This window comes from Perca flavescens, chromosome 6, assembly GCF_004354835.1.
Source record: "Perca flavescens isolate YP-PL-M2 chromosome 6, PFLA_1.0, whole genome shotgun sequence".
NCBI classification, from domain to species: Eukaryota; Metazoa; Chordata; class Actinopteri; order Perciformes; family Percidae; genus Perca; species Perca flavescens.
This window is the reverse complement of record NC_041336.1, coordinates 38,336,436-38,360,108: the sequence shown is the minus strand read 5'-3', so window position 1 is coordinate 38,360,108 and position 23,673 is coordinate 38,336,436. Positions and strand designations below refer to the sequence as shown.

The window sequence follows — 23,673 nt, the reverse complement described above, 5'->3', positions numbered from 1 at the left end:
CTAATTTTCATCTTTTTTTCCCTAGGCAGATACATAACAGGTCCCATATTGCAATAAGTGAGATATCTATGTCTTTTTTTTATAATAAAGCTGTTTAAGGAGTAAAAAGGCACGCATATTCAGAAACGGTGCCTTTAAACGAGAATTTAGGACTCCCGCATCAGATGGTTATCAATTTTAATAAATTCATATGATGTGATTTTCTGGAATTTTCTTTGGGATTCTGTCTTTCACTGTTAGAATGTACATATGATTAAAATTGTAGATTTTTGCATTCTTTGTAAGTGGGCAAACCTGCAAAATCAGCAAGGGGTCAAATACTTATTTCCCCCACTGTATATATAGGTAGAAAGTGTGCTACATTGCTGTAACAATAATTCCCCGGCTGCAATGACATTGCAGAGACGTTGAGAGCTGACCAATCAGAGCAGACTGGGCTTTTCAGGAGGGGGGCTTAAAGAGACAGGCGCTAAAATGGAGCGTTTCAGACAGAGGGTGTAGACAGGTATATTCAGACAGACAGTATGAGAAAAATAATGTGTTTTTTGAAAAGTAAAGGATCTTTTTAGTAGAAACCCAAAATATAAGTATGAACCTGAAAATGAGCGTAATATGGGACCTTTAAGTCGCAATAATACATTTTTGCTTAGCAGGTCAAAAAATAGAGTGACTACAGTATTATATATACCATTTTGTTGTGTTTGGCAAACATTTGGAAATTTCAGTTTGATGGCTATATCAAAATTGTTTCATTGAAATATGGCTCAAATTGGGGTTTCTTTCAAAGTCAAGGGGTGGGTCTGAATTTATTTATTTTTAAACATAAATTCACCTTCATTCATTCTCCTCCCCTCCCAAAAACATTTCGTAGTGTCCCTTAAAAGAGGGGTGGCAAGAAGGAAGAAGTTATAGTCAAGAGAAGATATTTAGGGGAAAGGGGGAAGGAATAAAGGCTTCAAGAAGAAAGTAAAAGGAAGAAAGCAACAGCATGAAGTCAGTATGAAAAGAATAAAAGATTAGAGGAATGAGTGAAAAAAGCAGAAAACAATAGGAGAGAATCTGCTAATCAGAATTATTTTTCTAGACAACTATAGGCTATTATGGCAAGACTGATGCACAGCAACACTGCATCCATACTTGCCAACACACAAGTATTTATTAATCAGCAGCATTCAATATACAGACTGTAAATATCCACAGGCACCTTCCTTTGTTTAATGCAGGCGAACTCGCATGCAGAAAATTTAATTGAAGTGGAGAGCGGTGGAAGGTTATTTAGTTGCGACGAGGTGTGGATGTGGGCGAGATGACTGGAGATCAAAGAGGTTTTTTTAAATGTAACCTGTGCAGAGGATAATTTACTATAGTAAAATAAAGTTTTTGGAGCAATGGAGACTGGCAACATATTGTTTTCAGAAAAAAGATGACCATGGGAAAATTAGACAAATCCACAGTGTCACACTAGAAATCCAAACTCATCATTTGGTGTATGATGATGTATAGACAAATACTCAATGTGTACTGAACAGCTTTCCCTTAATTTCCCCTTCAATCCACTCTAAAGGTGTGAAGATGCAACAAACGTATGCAAATGCAAAGTCAGGATTGTCTTTTTATGGTATCTGTACCACTCTCCTGTCTCTAGCTCCCTTTCTCTATCGCTCACCCCGCCTCTCTCCTCCTCATTGCTCTGAAGTGACAGTATGTGTGTGTGTTTCTGTATGTGTGTGTTCCTGTGTATGTGTGTGTGTGTGTGTGCGAGTGTGTGTGTGTGTGGGGGTTTGTGTGTGTGTGAGTGTGTGTGTGTGTGTGTGTGTGTGTGTGTGTGTGTGTGTGTGTGTGTGTGTGGGTGTGAGCGTGTGCACAACGGCAGCTGACTGTGAAGGTCACGCTGCATCACGCAACTTCCTCCGGGCACAGAATAAATGAACTCCTTCTCCTTCCCCTACGCACTGAAAGAGAAAGTGAGAGAGAGAGAGAGAGAGAGAGAGAGAGTGTGTGTGTGTGTGTGTGTGTGTATGCGTGTGTGTGTGTGTTTGAGAAAGGGAGAGAGTTAGACCACACAAGACAGGGAGAGAGAGAGAGTGAGGGAAAGAGCTAGTGAGGGAGAGAGAGGTAAGGGGAGGGGGAAGCTACAGAAAGGCAGAGCAAAGGATGGCAAGAAAGGAAGAGAGGGGAAAAAAACAAAGGCAGAGAAAATGTGATTTTCAGAGAGCGTGAGAGACTCTAAGAAAACTCTGAGTGACGGTGATTGACTGCCAAGATATATCAGGGCGGTATTGGCATGCACATACCCCCCTCCCCCAGCCCCCCACCACCCACACCACCACCCCACCCTTTCGGACGACGGCCCCCGCTTGCCGTTCGCTTCCGTCTGATGCCCAAATTAACCTTCTGGGCAAAGTGAAGGAGGCCCAAAGCAGCCTAATCAGAGGCTGATTATGGCGGCGGCGGCTGGCTAAAGGGTCAGGGTAATTGTGCCATCAGAGGCCTGATTGTTTTCAATCAGACAGGCGGCCGAGTGACAGCTGGGGGATTGGGGCCCTGATGGAGCCGCGGTGGGCCTAATCAGAGAAGAGAAGGGGAGAAAGACAGAGAGGGAGAGAGATCGGAGAGGGAGGGCGGAAGGGGGGGTGGCTGATTGGTGCAAATGAACAGCCAAAACAGTAAGTCTCCACCCCGCACTGCCGCTTCACTCTACAATCCCAGCTGTTCATGACACATACACACACACACACACACACACACACACACACACACACACACACACATATGCATGCTCAAACGGATGCATGGACTGACATACATCACACATGTGTCCATCACACATGCACACAGTCAAAAACTGTCTTTCCTATTGCATAGCCTCATATAAACAAACGGTATGAGATGCAGCTGGCAGTGTTTAATTTGCCTGTGCTATGTATTGTGTAATGTAATCTGTGTGTGTGTGTGTGTGTGTGTGTGTGTGTGTGTTATATACAGAATATATATACATTATACATTATATACAGAGTTTGGTGCCAAGATGCAATTTTTTTTACAAAAATTTCACATTTAAAAACTGAGATTATTGTTTCACTCTTTATTTTCTATATAAATATTACTATAACACTACACTGTGAACACCTTAATCCTGCATCCCATGCCTCTACTTGCATGGAAAATCCATGACACCCCCCACCCCCCCCCCCCCCACACACACACACACACACACACACACACACACACACACACACACACACACACACTTCCAGTACCTTCCATATCTCCTCCTCGCTCAGAGAGGTGAGGCGGTCGCTCTTCAGCACCTCCCTGAGGAGGCGGTAGGGCAGCTGCAGAGCCTCTTCCTGCCTGCTCTGGCTCAGCTCAGACAGATGCTCCACCAGGAAGCCCACCACGGCCTCCTCTAAGGCGGGGAGGTGGAACAGGTCGGCCACGCGGTACAGCTCCAGGTAGTTCACACTGCTCAGTTCCTGCAGCAGGAATATATAAATATACAAATTAATGCAAGTATTCTGCATAAATGTTTTCCCTGTACTTGCAAACAGCAAAGAATGACATCACCTGTAAATATTCAGTTAAGAGGACTATATAGTCACAAATGTACATATGTATGATTTTATTATTTTGGCTTTCATGCTAGCCATCATTTGAAAAGGATTTGTCACATGTACCAATTAAAGATGTCTAGATGTCCAAGTAACACTTACAAGTAATTTGCCCCCACCAAGGCAAATTTCTTGTAAGTGTTACTTACTTGGAAATAAATCTTTTTCTGGTTCTGATTTAGATAGATAGAGTTTTTTTTGTTCAACCCGCATAGAAGAGTTGTGACATACACACTCATTCCTGATATATAAATACATACGTAAGCGAGTTGGATTTAATTTTCATAGTTAAATGATAACATTACAGATGCCAAATGTAGAGACAGACGGACAGAAATAAAGGAGAGGAAAGGAGCTAAATAAAGAAACTAAGGCCTGAGTAGTGGAATAAGACTGCCATCTTCTGGCTGTCCTTCAGCACACACAGTGCAACATGCATCAGCTAGTACCTAAACCTGATATAACAATAACTACATGGATCAACCACTCAGGGTTTCAAAAGTACATATTTTGCACTGAAATTCTGTACATTTAAATTTCACTACAACTACTAGTTTACAGAAAAGTGTGTTTTGTTTTGAACAAATCTATGAATCAGGATTTAAAACAAATTAGATTAAAGGGTCTTTGTTATATATTAGAATTATGATTATACAAATAACAACAGCAACTATGGCACATACATAGCAGTCAAAATGTGCCACTAGAATCATTTCAGATAAAGGATTTACAGCCCTTTACACAGCAAGTGTGGCATCAATCAGTTGTTCAATATTCAATTAACTGAAATCTGCAAATCAGTATTCATCATATGGGAGCTGGATGATCCTGAATGGCTGATACATCGGCTTTTCAATCAATTGATGCAGTGTTTATTGGGAAATCACTGTTATTACTGGTCTGGCCTTCCCGTCCACTATGCACTCTAACCACATCCCAAACATAGATAGCATTACAAGAGGAATTAACATAATAGGAATGTCTTCAAATTTAATAAAAGGGTTCAAAGACATGACACTAGATAAGTATAGACATTGAGTAGTATTATTCTGTGAGAATGTTGATAATGGTGATGATGATGATGATAATGAACATCATTATTATCATTATGGTTATCATCATTATTTAGGATATTATTCACCTTATGGTGGCAATGTACTGTATATAAGTACTGACCCTTATGGGTATATGTAGGCGTGTATGTAAGTATGTATATATGTAGGTAAGTGTATTCATGCATATGCAAACACACTGTATGTATGCATGTATGTAGAAAGTTATCTGGGTAAGTGTATATGTTCTTTAGTTTTGTTGGTATAATTTATTTTATCTTTCTTGTCTTGTCAATTTTTTCCACGACAATTTGTTTGTTACTCTTAAAATTGTGAGAAGGGGGGGCCTGATATAAACTGAAGCTTCTGACCCTAACCTTTGGTTACGACCAATACATTCATTCATTCATTCATAGCAGGCAAAGAGATGAGCAAGCAGAAAAATCAATAACATTATATGAAGTTAATGAAGTAACTTAGGTTCGGGAGCAGGGCCATGCCTCAACCACACCTCTAATCACTTACCAGTCTTTATAATCCAAGCCAACCCACTCAGTGCTGTTTGTCTCCGCATTTTCGACCCACCCTCCCTTTCCCTTTGATACCCTGACTTCTCACCTACCTCATGCCTTCATCCCCTCTTCCCTCCTACCCTCATCCATTCTCTTTCCCTCCCATCCCTCCCTCCATTCATCCCTACTCTGACCCACTCGTCATCTCCTCCCTCATCCCCTCATTTGTTCCTACCCTCATCCCTTCCTACTCAGTCCAGTGCACTCATTTCTTATTCTAGGTAGTCTCGCTTTGCCAGACCATCCACATCGCTGTGGAGCGGAGGAGGGTCTGGCTAGTCCACACAGCCTTCTCGGATGGGAGAAAAACGTGCTCTGGTTTATCAGTATTTCTTTAAACCAATCACATCGTCATGGACGGCGCTAAGCTCTGCACGGAGCCACTGCAAAATAGTCGTGCAACAGAAAACTCAGATTGGACAGATAGTCTAGCTAGCTGTCTGGATTTACCCCGCAGAGATCTGAGGAGCAGTTAACCATAGTCCTCACAAATCCACCGGAGGTTAGAACGCCAACACAGAGACAGAGGAAGGTAACGGACATCCAGCCTAAATGAGGGACATCTGGCTGAATTTCCGGCGGCACCGGAGCAATCCCGGAAGTGTAACGTCAAGGATATAGACTACATTCTAGGTAACGTCCAGGGGTTTAAAATCAGCTTGGATGATAGCTCCTGAGACGGAACCCCCACACTGAGTCTCACTCCAGTCCATCTTCCCAGACCAACCAACCAGACGATATCTCTTTTCTATCTCACCCACCATCCACCATCCAAATCTATTCCTGTGCTCTTAACATTCAATATAATCAAGCATTCATTCAATATTTAAATTACATGTTGTTGTGGGTGGTCCTTGCTAGTGAATTAGGGGGTTTGCTGTTCTGTTTATAGTGAGGTAGTGAGGTATAGTCTGGTCACTACAAACCAAATAGAGCTCAGGCTTTTGCAACCACCAGATGGCACATTTGAGCTAGGTTTACTATTGTGATGTAACTGTAAAGACTTGGACAGTAGAACACAGTATAAAAACATTGCAGTCTGGTGGCATGGATTCAAGATGCACAAAATGAAATAGTAGATGGAATTAGTACTGTGGAGTATCTATATGTACAGTATGTAATTAAGTGATTCTAAAACCACTGTGTATCTGCTCTGCAACAACCTGATTGGTCTTCATCTACAGCAGCTTTTGGCTGCGGACCCAGAGGGCTGACTTTATCATGTCTATGTGATAAACTACATTAAACAAGCAGCCGGGTGGCCTAGATCTTCAGGCGTCTTAGCTGAGAAGCATCCGCCCCACTGAAGTGTCCTTGAGCAGCACACTGAATCTGTACCGGCTCAAGGGCTTCAGTCTCCAGCTGACTCTAACCTTTAACCTCCCTGTGGAGGAGGATTCACAGCCGGCCATTAATTACAGATTGCAGTATATTGGACATTGTTAAATTTGAATAATTACAGCGCTTTTTTAGGACATGAAATACTTTTGACATCAAACGTTGCAGTGAAGTTAGCTTGAAGGAATCATTTGACATTTTGGGAGATACTTATTTGCTTTCTTGCCTGAGATTCAGATAAGTAGAATGATACTCATCTAACTCTCAGCAATAAAGAGAACAGGTGTACAGCATTTCCCAAAATGTTGAACTTTTCCTTTTGCAGCTGCTGTCATCACAAGCGTCATTTTGTTACTTCACTGATTTTATAAAGCAATTAGAAAAGTACGATCACAAGCAATGCTCGTTATCTCGGTTATGATCTGGGATTTGGGTTTTCTATTTTATTGTCCGTGACCATGATTGTTCTAAAACAAATCTGGACGCTTTGGCCTGCAAACACCTTATCTGGGCTCTGTCTGTCTTGTATTTACACAAGCATATGTTTTACTCAAATGACAAATGTCAAAAAACACTCAGTACTGTTGTACAATTTTATGTTGGTGCAGTGTGTGTGTTTGTGTGTGTGTGTGTATGTGCACCTGGATGAGGTAGTGGGAGCAGAGGCTGAGCAGCTCCAGCAGCTGAAGGTGGCTGCCTGCGGACAGGACGTCCTGGATCACCGCTGGCTCCAGCAGGATCTGTCCACAGGAGATAAACAAGGTTGTTTGGTTTCAGTTTTTTCGTTTTTTTTCTACTTCAGTTTCAGTTCTTCTGCAGTTGGGTTGCAGTGGGTTTGATTATTTGACTCACACATAGGTACTTCATTTAAAAAGTCAAAATAGTTGAGAATTGTTATTTTTCTCTAAACACTTTCTAGTTGTTTAAGGCAACGAGAAATGTCCGGATTGACTGTTCCTCTCGAGCCACCAGAAGGTTGACATTTGGGGTTTTTTATTCTTTTTTTATTGAGCTTTCTAGTCAACATGTAAGATACCATACATTGTACACTTTTTATAGATATTTATATATATTGTTGTAAACAATTAACACAATACAGTTCTAATTCATTAGGAAGAAAAAAGAAAGCAAGATAAAAAGGTGTGTAACATTTTGGGTTTTTAGTGAAATAGATCAGCAACTATTGGATGGACTGTAATAACTAATAACTTTGGTGATTCCCCCTGACTTGTCATCTAGCACCATTGCAAAATCAACATTTTAATTTGTTCATTAACGCCTAAGTACAGCTTCAAAGGGCAACTAGCGTGGTTGTGTAGCCTCTCAGTCCCGTGTATTGACTGTATGCAGTACCAGGTAATAGGTCATTCTGTTTTATGTGACTGGGATTTCCTGTTTGAGCTGAAATGATTCATGTGTGATTCATGATTTTATTAGTAAATTAATTTTTTCCATTATAGTGAAAACGACAAACTTTATCTGGTTCCAGCTTCTCAAATGTGAGGAGTAGTTGCTTTGCTTTGTCATAAAGTTAATTTCTTTAAGTATTGTTTTAGGTATTTGGGTTCTGGAAAATTATTATTTCATCTGGAAATCGTACACATTTTTCTCTGAATTTTTAAATCTTTTTTAAAAAACAAAATGATTCATTTATTTGTGCCGACTAATTTGTGTTTGATAAGGGCTGGTCATTGACACAACATGTATAAACATAACGTATATTGGGCTATGTTAAAAGACAGCAATACGATTTGAACACAACTTTTCTTGCACAAGTGAAAAACAAAATGGCAGTACATTTCATCAGTTAATTATGGCTAAATATTGTATGTTCTTAAAAAAAAAAGGTATGTGGAATGTTACGAACGATACTGATGCATTAAAGGGTTAAGTCATACGCATGCTTTATACTGTGCTACCTGAGTTCAACTCACCATGCTAAACCAGGGAGCATATATATATATATATATATATACATATTATGTCATTATTTTTTGAATCACTGAGAAATCTGTCTGTAAGCCAGGTAATTCAAAATGGTATAGATGGTGCATTAGAGCCAGGGAAAGTGAGTGTGACAGACAGCACAGCATAACAAGAACAGCTCTACCAATATGCTTGATTCACCATTATCATCCTCCCAGCAAAGCAACATATTCAGGCAATTATTATGACACTGATTCTGCCAAAATGCTTCCTGTTGAGCTAAATGAACAGCAGCTAAAATTATCTGCTGAAAGCTTCCTTATGTTTCCTCCATATCACCCAACCATATGTAATATAAAGCTACTGTAATACAGCCAATTCATAGTGCTGGGCTCTCGGGAGCAGAGCCAAGTATTATGTACTTTATGGAGGGTAAACTGACCTTTTTTGTGTCTATTCTCAGCACACAACAGAACCCCATAGAGTTATTAATCAATGGAATAACAGCCCAATCTGACAAAACATGCCCCATGTTACCTCTCACACAGTGTACTCAGCTACTCCAAATAAAGTGTAGTTTGGTTTTAAAGGGCAGGAACAAACCTTTGATAATCCATTCAGCAGTACTGCCCTACATAGCCACAGAGCCGTGACTGCATCAGTCGCCAAAGTGTGAAAATGACTTCATCATTTGTCTCCCTCGCCTCTCACTACTGTTGATACAGCACAGCAGTGGACTGAATATTTTTATGCAGCATTCATGGCTATCATTTTTGGGAAAGCCTCCTCATCATTTATCATTTTTGAAAACAGGAAAGGCAGCTGCTGTTTTTCATCCTGACAGAACAAATCTGTACACATACAAAAAAAGTTACTACTTTCTTCCGGTGCATGTTTGTCTGCCTATTGTAACTGATGTGAAAAAATGTAGTCAGTATTTGTGTTATATGCATTGCTGCATATAAATACGCACATTATTTGGCCACTTTAGCATTCATGTAAACAGTTTGTTGGAAATCATCAAGCTAATTGTTTATATGTTCCCTGTAACTAAGGGAAGTATTTTTTTTTTTCTCTACAATTAGCTGCATCTGTACATTTATCACAGTATTGCTTCCTGCAAGGCATGGGCAGTAGTCCAGTTAGCCACCAACACAATCTATGGGCTTCCATAAGCTTAACATACTGAGATAGAAAGCAGTAATAATTGGTTATTTTCTTCTGGATGCTTCCTTTGCTTAGGATCTTTATGCACTGAGCCTCAATAGGAATAGAAAGCTGTCTGTGGCTGGTTTAGCTCAGTTGGTAGAGCAGGCGCACATATACAGTATAGAGGTTTACTCAGCAGCTGCAGGTTCAACTCCAACCTGCAGCCTTTTGCTGCATGTCATTCCCCTTCTCTCTCCCCTGTCATGTGTCCTGTGAAAATAAAGGCCTAAAAATATATTTAAAAAAAATAATGGAAAGAAGTCAAAGTTTGATCAACAATCAGATCAAATTTCTCTCTAATTAAGAGGAAATCTCAAATCTACACACCTATTTTAAACATCAACATTACAACAAAAAACACCTTTTTTTCTCTTCTTCTTTGACTCAATCAGTGTCCTGGCAGGCAGCAGCAGCAATGAAGGCAACCCAAAATAATAACTGTAATAACTGTAAGTGAACACTCTTCATATCCTGCCATGCTCTTCCTCTCCACTCCAGAGGCCCACTACAGTTAGAGCACTTCAACCTCACGCAGCAGAAGTCAGTTTTATAACACCATTGCTGGTGTGAGTGTGGGAGTATAGTGAGCTCTTGTGTAAACCGGCATTTACTTGTGAGCTTTCACCTGGAGGAGAAGACAAAATGAAAGGAGATGCTTGTGTGGCAGAATACAGATGTCTTCTACACACGATTAGACCCATGTAGGCTCACATCCCTTCCCCCTTTTTTAGCTCAGGAAAATAGAAGATTTAGGGTCTGATTTGTGGGTAATAAAACTGTGGTAACATTCCAGGATGTTACAATTGTTTAATTAGTGGGAATGCTGATTCAGCAGCATTCCAACTATTATTATTCTGTTCAACCATTTTTATTAGTGGGAATGCTGATTCAGCAGCATTCCAACTATTGCTATTCGGTTCTTTATAAACTTTTTATTCCCTCTTCCGTACGTTTTTTTGGCTTTCCGTAACTTCTGCATACTTTCAACTTTTACAATCTTCAGCTCTTTCAGCTAATGATGGGACTTCTTCAACATTTTTCTACTATTTATACTTTTTAAAATATTAAGCTTTTAAACATTTTATTTTAACATTGAAGTCAATGACAGCATGCTTCAAATCCTTCAAATCCTCTTCTGCTTCAAATGTATCTCCTCCTACATTCTTTCACCTACAGAAGTAATTCAAACTTTAAACTGTTCACAAAATATTCAGGTATTCGGGGTGTGCTCAGTGTTTTGATATCTTTTAGTTTTTGTGAAAAAGTGTAGTGATCATTTCAGGATTTTTCTGCGTTTCTAATGAGTGTGTGTTACATCAAAATGTAGGTATTTTTGTCTAGTTTCAGTCAATTTGCTCAGTTGTCTTATACTTTTGGCTCTGCGAGCTTCCAAATGACGAGAGTTCCAAATCTTCCTCCATTCGCTGCCCTGTTAAAAATCCTCCATATTTCTGAGCGAAATGCAGAGCGAACCACTTTTTGAAATCGCTGATATCCCCACATTTTGAAGTTTATTCACATAAATTTTATATCGATATGTTCACAAAGGCCTTGTGGTGGTCACGATTACGTCATTTGAATTTGGTCACAAAACTTATCGTTTTTGCAGTCTGAGCCTTTATTTGAGAGCTTGCTCTCAGTGTCTCTGAATAGCTGCAGTGTGCCACAGGTGACATATTAAGAGCAGGTGCTCTGATCGTTAACTGATTACAGATTAAAGAGATGTCATCACAGACATCAAAGGGTGTTTACAAACACGATCACAGGTCATTAGAAGCCATGTCAACCCTTTCACAGACAGTCACCTTGAATACTACAGATCTCTGCATTTTCATCTGTTTCTCACAGCATTTGTCCTCTTCTCTCCTTTTCTTCTGTCCTCCTCTCTCTTTCTCCTCTTTCTCTCTTTCTCTCCTCTCTTTCACGCTTTCTTCTCTTTCCTCTTGTTCAGCCCCCTTCTTTTCACCTAATATATTTCACATCTCATCTCAGCCAGATTGATGCTTTTTTGTTCTATGCAGTGTATATGTCTGATAATAATACAAAGTATTTCTTCTTTTAGCCTTTTCAAGCAATTCATTTCAACTTTCATCTTTGACAGTATTACAATTCAGCTTCCAGCTTTTCTAACAATGTATTTTAGCTCTTCCTTTAGGTAATGCTTTGGCTTCCAACTCTGACAATTTTCCAGATGTTTCAGCAGTGCAGTGCAATGCATTTGAGCTTTAAGATTTTTCATACAATTTGTTTCATATTTCTGCATTTGTGAGTCATTATCAGTTAGAAAATATACTCAGACCTCACAATGTTCTACATCTTTTGTCATTATTCAACTTTTAAAGCCAACAGTTCAGTTTAGTATAAGCTTTTAACTTTTTAATGAAATGCATACTTATTAAAACAATTTCCACTTTTTCAACTATTCTCACTTCTTCAACTTCTTCTTACGGATTTAAGCTATTCATCCAGTTTAGCTTTAGCAATTCTGCTATTGAGCATTCCCACGCATTTTCTGCAGGAAATGCATTTTCTAGTTGTTTAAGATATCCGCTGTGGAAAATGTCATTAAAGTTACTAACTGACTTCCAGGCTGACAGCATCATGTGGCAGTGTGTCTCCTCCCTCATGACATGTGGCTGAAGGATTTTTAGTAGGTCATTATTTATGGTGTGGGGATAAGCATATTGCCCTCATCTCATCTGCTATCATCTCCTCTGGGCGGACAGGGGCTGAGCCAGCCAAAGCCGGGCGGCTTGCAAGCCTGCTGTTGACCTACTTACACTGCTTAACCGACCCTCTCTTTGCTCATTTCCACTGTGGAAATAAAATTAGGAGTAATTACAAAGTTCCTGGCCTCTCGATGTACTGCATAAGCCACTTGGCTGCTTGTCGGACCGAGCATCGCTGGCATTAAAAAGGTCAAAGACGGTTATTAGAAATGATCACACACTTTGTTGATCGGGTGGGAAGGCAAGGACAGTGGCCTTGCTCACATGAACGTCTCGCTGCTTTAGTATGGAAATGTAATACTGTGCTCTCTACTTCTGCCTTCTTGGCTTTAATTGTGTTTCTTACTGTATTTAGAACCCAGAATAATGTTCTGGAGTGTGACCAAAGAGAAGGAGACTGCCGGATAATACTGTATCCAAAGGCAAGCTGCAATAGAAGCTTCTGCTGCTCAGATTTAAGTGGTAATCTGCAAATGCCCTGTTTTGATTTATTTTGGTGACATATTGGCAATGGTGAAAAGTAACTAATGTAACTGTAATGTGTAACTGTAATTCTAAGGCAGAGCTCTTCAACAGGGGGTCCGTGACCACTAGGGGGCCTCCAAATAATTTAAAATAAAAAATGTAAGTTTCTTTTTTTCAAAAATTTAAATATGAAAAAGAAGATAAATTATATAAATTGTGAAAAAACATTTCACATGTATGTTTAACATTAAAACATGAGGTATAATATATCCATTCATTTTCATCCATCCGGCCTAGTTTAATATGCAACTCAATTTTATACAGTATACGTAGTAGGGGGTCCCTACTCTGTCTCTTTAAGATAAGGGGTCCTTGGCCTAAAACACATTGAAGACCCCTGTTCTAAAGTGATCATACTACTTGAGTATTTCCATTTTAGACTTATGTTCAACTGCATTTTTTAGAGGTAAATGCTGCATGTTCTGCTCTCATAGTAAAATATCTAGTTACTTAAAGGTTCCATATCATGCTCATTTTCAGGTTCATACTTGTATTTTGGCTATTGATTTATTTTTTTGTTCAAATTAGCTCCCCCTGAACCAGCACTAAAATTAGAATTTTCTTACACATCAATGCATCTATAATGATTGAATAAAAAATCTTTAATAATTCTCAAGGACGCATCACTGCCAACATGCAAGTTAGCATATCATGTTATAAGCTGGCTGTTGTTAGCTGATGGACATAATATACTCTTTTCTATGTCTGTTCAGCTGTGGTGTCTATTGCTCAGACTCACCTGTCCAGTGTAGGCGAAGTCCAAAGCGTGCTTCAGTCCTACGCTGGTCACTCCTTGCAGAGTCACTTCGTCTGCCTCACTCTCCACCATGCACAAGCTGAACATAGCCTGATGACACACAAACATGGAGGTTAGCTGAGGAAACACCACCACAGAAAGACTGAAGAAGAAAAAGTGTCTGAGTGCTCAGAAGTTCAACAAATCATGAAGGTGCTCTTTGGAAGGGGGACACAAAAGTTCAAAAGAGAAAAAAAGGTCTAAGGCACTCTTCTTGCTATTTCTTTTTAAATAGCCTTTATTGTTTATTGTTTATTATTCATATCGATATCTAGTACATTGGAAATAGAACTAGGCAGCAACCCATGTGTAGCGGCACTAAAGGCCCTCTTCAAGGTGTGTGTCTACAGATTTTGACATAAAATCAAATTTAAATAAAAGCTTTTTAAACCACCACAGAGATATTTTATTTTGCATTTTCTGAAACGAACTGTGCCATGGAACACTACATTAAAAACAAATCACAGACATTGATGGTAAAATTCAATCCTGCTTTGTTCTTCCACTCCTTCAATGTTGACTCTCTGATCTCTGATCTCTGAGTCTGATCATATTATATCTCTAAGTTGTCACAGCAATAACAGACTGAGAAATCGGTTTTGTTAGTATGTGTGTGTGTGCTGACAAAACAGCATCATAGTTAATCAAAACCGGCCAGATGCAACATCCTAGAGTCCTTCTGTATTGATTTGCCGGCCTTGGCCCCGGAGGTCAGCAGAAATAAATAGCACAATCAGTACTTTCTGTTATACAGCCTCTCGGTCTTCCTCTCCCTCTGACACACACACACACACACACACACACACACACACGCACACACACACATGTGCACTTCACACGCCACATGAGATCAAAGCAGTGGACGCAGCGTCTGCAGTCTGGCCCTGCTGTGCGTAAGTCCAGCTTACTGCTCGCTAATCAAAGCTATTGACTGGTGTCACACCATGAGGGGATGACATGATTCATTGATCAGCAGAGAGTGTGGAGGGGAAGAGGGAGATGATGGGTCAAATCCTGGCCACGAGGAAGATCAACTGTCTTCTCAATTATCAGGGACAGCAAGGTTATAAAGCTTTTAGGGTTATAGTTTATATTTATCCTCTGGACTGTAATGGGAAAAAAGATATCGTAAATTGATTTTGAAAGTAAATCTAGCTGCTGTAGAATATTTCTTTCCCCACAGTTCCCTTTCCTCGGGATAGTGATCTAGCTAACTTGCAATTTCAAATATCTTTTTAATCACAGCAGCAGTTTGTAGCACAGTCACTCCACACACTCCACACTATATCTCTACTCAGAGACTGCTGTAGAACAGCATTAGAAGCTTCCAAGGCCCTCAGGCTAGTTAGCGTATCTCTCTCTCTCTCTGTCATGAAAGCAGCATTCATACCTCCCAAAACTAAGCTAACTATTTTTTTTCTTTTACAATGCAAAAAAATGTTTTTCCATAACTTGTTTATTTGACTGTTTGGCTGATAGTATTAATCCGTCAAAACTCCTTAGTGTTGGTTAAACGGTTAATCATTAACATCCCTAACCCTATCATAACAAGAAAAAAAGCAACATTTACAAGGGTTCAGAATTTTCTATTTGGAAGAATAGAATTACCTTTGAAACCACATCAGGGAAAACACAAAGAGTGTGTTAACCCAGACAGACTTGTGAAGACGGAGCTCTATGCTAGGTTTACACATTTTGTAAGCTCTCTTTACCCGGGAAATCTTCCTTGTTTGAACTGTGTTCAAAACTCATCCAATGCTCCCATGAACTTTAACCAGGCACCGCCACACTCCTCTGGCGAATTGCCCCTCTGTATTGTGAGGGTGATGTGAAAGACAGAGTCGACTTAAGGCCACGCTGAGTTTTAACCAAGGCCTGCACATCTCTCCTCAGAGCTCGGCCTTGTTGATTCACCACTGCGCTAATTAAAAATCCGCTGGTCCACCGAGCAGAGGACGGCATGTGGCTAAACCTGGGGTGTGATGGTGGGTAAACTGTGGTCAGCATGCACGCAAGTGTTAAACAGGCGGAAAGTAAAAAGGAGAGTGAGAGAGAAACTGCTTATGCATGTTTGCTTCTGTGTTAGCGTGTGTTTGTGTGAGATTGAGAGTGTTCGCAGGGCTGGTCGCCTCCGGCAGGAATGCTCCTGACCTTGGTGGAGGAGCTGAGGGAGAGCTGTTGATGACGGATGGCTCCTCTGACTTGGCATATAGATCCAGCACACGCAGGGACACGCAGGGACACACTGAGCCACAGAGCCCCGCTCACTGCAGTCCTTTGATATGATGCTGCAGTGGGTGTGCAGCGCTGCAGTTGGCCTGACCTGCCAGCAGAATTTATGTTTCTGCATGGTGTGATTATACCAGAGAGGCCTTTGATATAATGGCATGTGTGACATCACTCTCCGCTGTGAGCACCGTCCAGCAGAGAGCCACGAACTTAGCTAACTATTTTTTGCAAAAAAAACATTTTTCCATAACTTGTTGTTTTTTATTTAAATAACATTGCTTTTAAAGGTCCCATAGCATGAACATTTCACTTTATGAGGTTTTTTAACATTAATATGCGTTCCCCCAGCCTGCCTATGGTCCCCCAGTGGCTAGAAATGGTGATAGGTGTAAACCGAGCCCTGGGTATCCTGCTCTGCCTTTGAGAAAATGAAAGCTCAGATGGGCCAATCAGGAATCTTCTCCTTATGAGATCATAAGGAGCAAGGTTACCTCCCCTTTCTCTGCTTTGCCCGCCCAGAGAATTTGGCCCACCCATGAGAGAGAGAGACATCATGGCTTTCAAATGAGCAAAGTGGCAGTTGGTCAAGGCCACACCCCCACCCTCCACCTTTATAAAAGAGACTTCAGATACAGTATTAGGGGACCACTAAGGCCTATATAAAAGAAACTTCAGATACAGTATTAGGGGACCACTAAGGTCTATATAAAAGAGACTTCAGATACAGTATTAGGGGACCACTAAGGTCTATATAAAAGAGACTTCAGATACAGTATTACGGGACCACTAAGGTCTATATAAAAGAGACTTCAGATACAGTATTAGGGGACCACTAAGGCCTATATAAAAGAGACTTCAGATACAGTATTAGGGGACCACTAAGGCCTATATAAAAGAGACTTCAGATACAGTATTAGGGGACCACTAAGGTCTATATAAAAGAGACTTCAGATACAGTATTAGGGGACCACTAAGGTCTATATAAAAGAGACTTCAGATACAGTATTAGGGGACCACTAAGGTCTATATAAAAGAGACTTCAGATACAGTATTAGGGGACCACTAAGGCCTATATAAAAGAGACTTCAGATACAGTATTAGGGGACCACTAAGGTCTATATAAAAGAGACTTCAGATACAGTATTAGGGGACCACTAAGGTCTATATAAAAGAGACTTCAGATACAGTATTAGGGGACCACTAAGGCCTATATAAAAGGAGACTTCAGATACAGTATTAGGGGACCACTAAGGCCTATATAAAAGAGACTTCACATACAGTATTAGGGGACCACTAAGGTCTATATAAAAGAGACTTCACATACAGTATTAGGGGACCACTAAGGTCTATATAAAAGAGACTTCAGATACAGTATTAGGGGACCACTAAGGCCTATATAAAAGAGGCTTTAGATACAGTATTAGGGAACCACTAAGGCCTATATAAAAGAGACTTCAGATACAGTATTAGGGGACCACTAAGGCCTATATAAAGATACTTTAGATACAGTATTAGGGAACCACTAAGTCCTATATAAAAGAGACTTCAGATACAGTATTAGGGGACCACTAAGGTCTATATAAAAGAGACTTCAGATACAGTATTAGGGGACCACTAAGGCCTATATAAAAGAGACTTCAGATACAGTAATAGGGGACCACTAAGGTATATATAAAAGAGACTTCAGATACAGTATTAGGGGACCACTAAGGTCTATATAAAAGACACTTCAGATACAGTATTAGGGGACCACTAAGGTCTATATAAAAGAGACTTCAGATACAGTATTAGAGGACCACTAAGGTCTATATAAAAGAGACTTCAGATACAGTATTAGGGGACCACTAAGGTCTATATAATAGAGACTTCAGATACAGTATTAGGGGACCACTAAGGTCTATATAAAAGAGACTTAAGATACAGTATTAGGGGACCACTAAGGTCTATATAAAAGAGACTTCAGATACAGTATTAGGGGACCACTAAGGCCTATATAAAAGAGACTTCAGATACAGTATTAGGGGACCACTAAGGCCTATATAAAAGAGACTTCACATACAGTATTAGGGGACCACTAAGGTCTATATAAAAGAGACTTCACATACAGTATTAGGGGACCACTAAGGTCTATATAAAAGAGACTTCAGATACAGTATTAGGGGACCACTAAGGCCTATATAAAAGAGGCTTTAGATACAGTATTAGGGAACCACTAAGGCCTATATAAAAGAGACTTCAGATACAGTATTAGGGGACCACTAAGGCCTATATAAAGATACTTTAGATACAGTATTAGGGAACCACTAAGTCCTATATAAAAGAGACTTCAGATACAGTATTAGGGGACCACTAAGGTCTATATAAAAGAGACTTCAGATACAGTATTAGGGGACCACTAAGGCCTATATAAAAGAGACTTCAGATACAGTAATAGGGGACCACTAAGGTCTATATAAAAGATACTTCAGATACAGTATTAGGGGACCACTAAGGTATATATAAAAGAGACTTCAGATACAGTATTAGGGGACCACTAAGGTCTATATAAAAGACACTTCAGATACAGTATTAGGGGACCACTAAGGTCTATATAAAAGAGACTTCAGATACAGTATTAGAGGACCACTAAGGTCTATATAAAAGAGACTTCAGATACAGTATTAGGGGACCACTAAGGTCTATATAATAGAGACTTCAGATACAGTATTAGGGGACCACTAAGGTCTATATAAAAGAGACTTAAGATACAGTATTAGGGGACCACTAAGGTCTATATAAAAGAGACTTCAGATACAGTATTAGGGGACCACTAAGGTCTATATAAAAGAGACTTCAGATACAGTATTAGGGGACCACTAAGGTCTACAGTACAGGCCAAAAGTTTGGACACACCTTCTCATTCAATGCGTTTCTTTATTTTCATGACTATTTACATTGTAGATTCTCACTGAAGGCATCAAAACTATGAATATGGAATTATGTACTTAACAAAAAAGTTTGAAATAACTGAAAACATGTCTTATATTTTAGATTCTTCAAAGTAGCCACCCTTTGCTTTTTTTGATAACACTGCGAACCCTTGGTGTTCTCTCAATGAGCTTCATGAGGTAGTCACCTGAAATGGTTTTCACTTCACAGGTGTGCTTTGTCAGGGTTAATTAGTGGAATTTTTGCCCTTATTAATAAAAAAAGCAAAGGGTGGCTACTTTAAAGAATCTAAAATATAAGACATGTTTTCAGTTATTTCACACTTTTTTGTTAAGTACATAATTCCATATGTGTTTATTCATAGTTTTGATGCCTTCAGTGAGAATCTACAATGTAAATAGTCATGAAAATAAAAAGGAAACGCATTGAATGAGAAAGTGTGTCCAAACTTTTGGCCTGTACTGTATATAATAGAGACTTCAGATACAGTATTAAGGGACCACTAAGGTCTATATAAAAGAGGCTTCAGATACAGTATTAGGGGACCACTAAGGTCTATATAAAAGAGACTTCAGATACAGTATTAGGGGACCACTAAGGTCTATATAAAAGAGACTTCAGATACAGTATTAGGGGACCACTAAGGTCTATATAAAAGAGACTTCAGATACAGTATTAGGGGACCACTAAGGTCTATATAAAAGAGACTTCAGATACAGTATTAGGGGACCACTAAGGTCTATATAATAGATACTTCAGATACAGTATTAGGGGACCACTAAGGTCTATATAAAAGAGACTTCAGATACAGTATTAGGGGACCACTAAGGTCTATATAATAGATACTTCAGATACAGTATTAGGGGACCACTAAGGTCTGTATAATAGCATCCAAAGAGCACCTGACTGATAGTATTAATCCATCAAAAATCCTTAATGTTGGTTAAACGGTTAATCATTAACATCTCTACCCCTATCATAACAAGAAAAAAGCAAAGTTTAAGGGTTCAGAATTTTCTATTTGGAAGAATAGAATTACCTTTGAAACCACATCAGTGAAAACACAAAGAGTGTGTTAACCCAGACAGACTCATGAAGACGGATCTCTATGCTAGGTTTACACATTTTGTAAGCTCTCTTTCCCCGGGAAATCTTCCTTGTTTGAACTGTGTGAAATGTAATGCCCTGATTAAACAGGACCCTTTACATCCTCACACAGGGATAGAAATCAAATAAAAGGGGTATAACCACATGGACCACGCATGTAGTCTACCTATTGAAATGTACTAGGGAATTGAGAATTAGGATTTTTGAGCATAATAGTCGGATCAGAAATAGGGATGAGAGGTCTCCTGTAGCCAGACACTTTAATTCTGCTGGCCATGGAGTTTATATGCTACAGTTCTTGGGTATTGAAGTGAGGAAATAGGCAGAAGAGAGGCCTACTGGATACATCACTTACAGATTCAGTATCCTTGGGGATAATTGATGAATTGCTGCTGTTGTTTTTGATGAATACAGATTATTGAATGTTGTATATGTATTTATATTTTCTATGTTGGCTCTGCATGTGTGTGATGTTTATGCATGTATTTTCTTGTTGCGAGAATGCTATTCAATTAGTCTCTTTTCTTGTTTGTTACAAAAACAAAATGTGATATTTTTTCTTACCAGTAATGATCTTTGGATATTTGAATTTCTATGTAGGTCCTGAACATGATGAGTGTACATATGGACATACATGCATAATCTATTGTCAGTGTGCAAATTAATTGGTCACTTATCTGCAAAAACAGAATATATTACATTTCTTTCTATGACTTGAATGAACGTCTAGCTATTTGTTGTGCTAACGGCTAGTTAGCCTTTCTGCTAGCGGGGAGGTGATGCTGATCCCTCAGGATTTTTGCCTCCTTGGAATTCTATTCTATTTTTTGGCAGCAGTGACGGACTATCCACAGCTTGCTAACACTAGTTCCTCGACACCATTATCATTCCAGCACTGTAGCCCGGCTGACAGATAGCCACAGCTCTACTGAGCCATCTATTCCGATAGCTCTGAGTAGTGATGACTTCATGAGCTTCTTTAATGTTAAAATTAAAACAATTAGAGATACTATTCATCACCTCTTGCCCTCAACCTCTAACGGTTCACCTTTAAATGACAGACTGCTAGAAAGAACAACTAGACCTGACAAATACTTAAACTGCTTTTATCCTATAGACCTTCAACAACTAATGTTAAAGGTCTCTTCAGCTAAGCCATCTACCTGTCTCTTAGACCCCATCCCAACGAGGCTACTTAAAGAAGCGTTACCCGTGGTTAACACTTCATTACTAGATATGATCAATATGTCTCTATTAACAGGTTATGTACCTGTTGGGACCAATCATCTGGTTCAACCTGATTTAACAAAAAAGGCCTCAGATTGAGCTGACCGGAGAGACAAAGGAACATGTGGCCAAGACAAAGGAATCTTGGCCTGTATGTAAACCCCAAAGCCTGGTTAATTCACACCTCTATGCGAAAGTCCCAGCCAGAAGGGAAAAGCCTCACAGCTGGCAGGAAGTCAAAGAACTACAAGATTGTAGTCTTCACACTTTCAAGTTTTGAGTCTTCCTATTGGTTCAGCGGGACCATAAACACAGCATCATGAGGTCTCAAACTATAAATAGACTGACCCCAAGATCCCAGCTTTTCACGGTAATTCATTTTACTGACAGGAAGCACAGCGGTCCGGACTAGCTTAACCAGCGTCACCTCGCTGGTCGAGATTGAGCTGGGACATTTTATATATACAAGGGGATCCGAGGAATACTGGTCCAGTATTTCCTCATATCTGCAGCGGGTTTAATTGGCCCGGATTCAAGAAAAGGACTACGTTCCGTTTTTCTTGCTTTGTTGACCTGAATCGCGTGTCGTCCACTGCTCTGGACGAAACGGATCGTTAAACTCTGGCAAGAGATTAAAGGGGTGATAGAATGATTATATAGAGTATTTCACACTGTTCCTTATGGTCTCCTAATGGTGTATGTAACATTGGTTGGGCTGAAAATGGCCTGGTTGATATTTTATTGGCCCTTATGCATCCCTGTGTTTTGGCCCTATTTGTAACAAGAGCTTTTCTTGCAAATATGGTATGCTTGTGAATATTTAGATGAGCTGCGCGCTTATTGGTTGAGCGAATTGCCATACGCAGACATTAGAGATGCACGCTGATTGGTTGAGCGAATCCCCAATACACACACATTAGCCTGTTAACATCCACCTCTTTTGCCTGATTTTCGCCTATTTCTCGTTCCCAAAGGGAAACGCTTATAACAGAAGAACTGTAAGGCCAAAATACATGTATGAGGCATCATTTGAAACCTAATTTCTTCTACTTTATAGACATGTGCTTGATTAGCATGTGATTAAAACAGAACATACACTACAGCAGTTCAAACATGGTTCAAAATAGTTATTTTGGTCCGGTCTAAAAAAACGTAATTTTTGAAAAAAAATAACAAAAAAATACTTTGTGCCACACTATGCAGGACACAACACAAACCTTCTACACCTTGTCAAGAAGACCTCTATAAAGTTTCAGAACTCTAGTCCTAACCTAGTGGGAGCTAGGGAGTTTTCAGTATTTGGTATAACAAGTGTCACCGGTGTGCCAAAACCTCTCCAAAACTTCTCCAAGTGACCAAATGTTGCTAAATGCTTTTACTCACTTCTATGCTATTAGAAAAAACCATACGAAATACTTAAAATGACTTAAAAAACCTTTTTACATTCATTCAAACACTGTTGATCATATTTTTTTTCTCATAAATCACATGTATGCGCAAGCTGGCTCTGGGAGGCGGGGCTTAGGTCTGTTACCCATTCATTTGGACTGGTTCCCATTGGATATTCCTATCATGCTATATACCGTTGGAAAGGGAATGTGATTGGCTACAACTGCCATGATTGACGTGTTGATAGCCAATGACAGCTTTTTCTAAGATGGCTGCTCAGAGAGATGACGCAGCGTATTGACGCTCCACAGTGGGAGCGCTTGTTTGGGCGTCCGGGGTTGTCCCGGGGTGAAAACTTAACAGAAAAAGGTGGGGATAATTTCATTGTGTAGGCAGCAACCTGAGGAAAACAACTATACCCAGCAACACGGTGCAGGGCAAGGAGAAATATATTATTTCAGACGGAACGAGATCGGCTAATGAAGTTAGCAGACAGTTATCGGACAATTAGCATGGGTTCTACAGGACAATATTCATAACCTGGATTAATTCTTGTGAAAAAACCTTGTTATCCTTTTGATCTGTGGACACTTACGGACTAGAGGAATATATATAAGCCAGGAATGGACGCGGATTGAGCGTTTAGGACAGCGTACAGGTAGGGAAGTATCATAATTTTTATTTTTTTCAAATAGCATGAGCACTAAGATAATGAATAATGCTTTGGTGCTTATGATTTCAGTAAAATGAACTGAATGATTCAATTGCAGAGAATTTTACGAATCAAACGATATACAGCATGTCCATATTGACAAAAGTTTTGAACTTTTGTGGTTAAATACTATTATGTAACACATCAGAACACGTCTGTTAACCCCCACCGGCCCGCCGGTTAACAGGTTAAAGAAGCGACAGAATCTCATATTCCAGACACTGCAATGTGTCATTACCAAATTCACTAATGAGACTTTTATGTGAGAAATCAACTATATAAAGCTCAAATATGGGCCGTTTTACCAAAATTGATGACTAATT

General features: G+C 39.7%; 1 protein-coding gene across 2 annotated transcripts in view; it reads right to left on the bottom strand.

The window, feature by feature from the left end:
• Positions 1 to 23,673, bottom strand: part of klhl32 (kelch-like family member 32) — an 84,362-nt gene that overhangs the window by 13,639 nt on the left and 47,050 nt on the right. For both annotated transcript variants that reach the window (XM_028579911.1, XM_028579912.1), the window contains exons 4-6: positions 13,702 to 13,809; positions 7,215 to 7,313; positions 3,261 to 3,476 (exon numbers count right to left, since the gene is read on the bottom strand). In XM_028579911.1, coding sequence (XP_028435712.1) covers positions 3,261 to 3,476; positions 7,215 to 7,313; positions 13,702 to 13,809 — 423 coding nt within the window. The remainder of the gene's footprint in view (positions 1 to 3,260; positions 3,477 to 7,214; positions 7,314 to 13,701; positions 13,810 to 23,673) is intronic.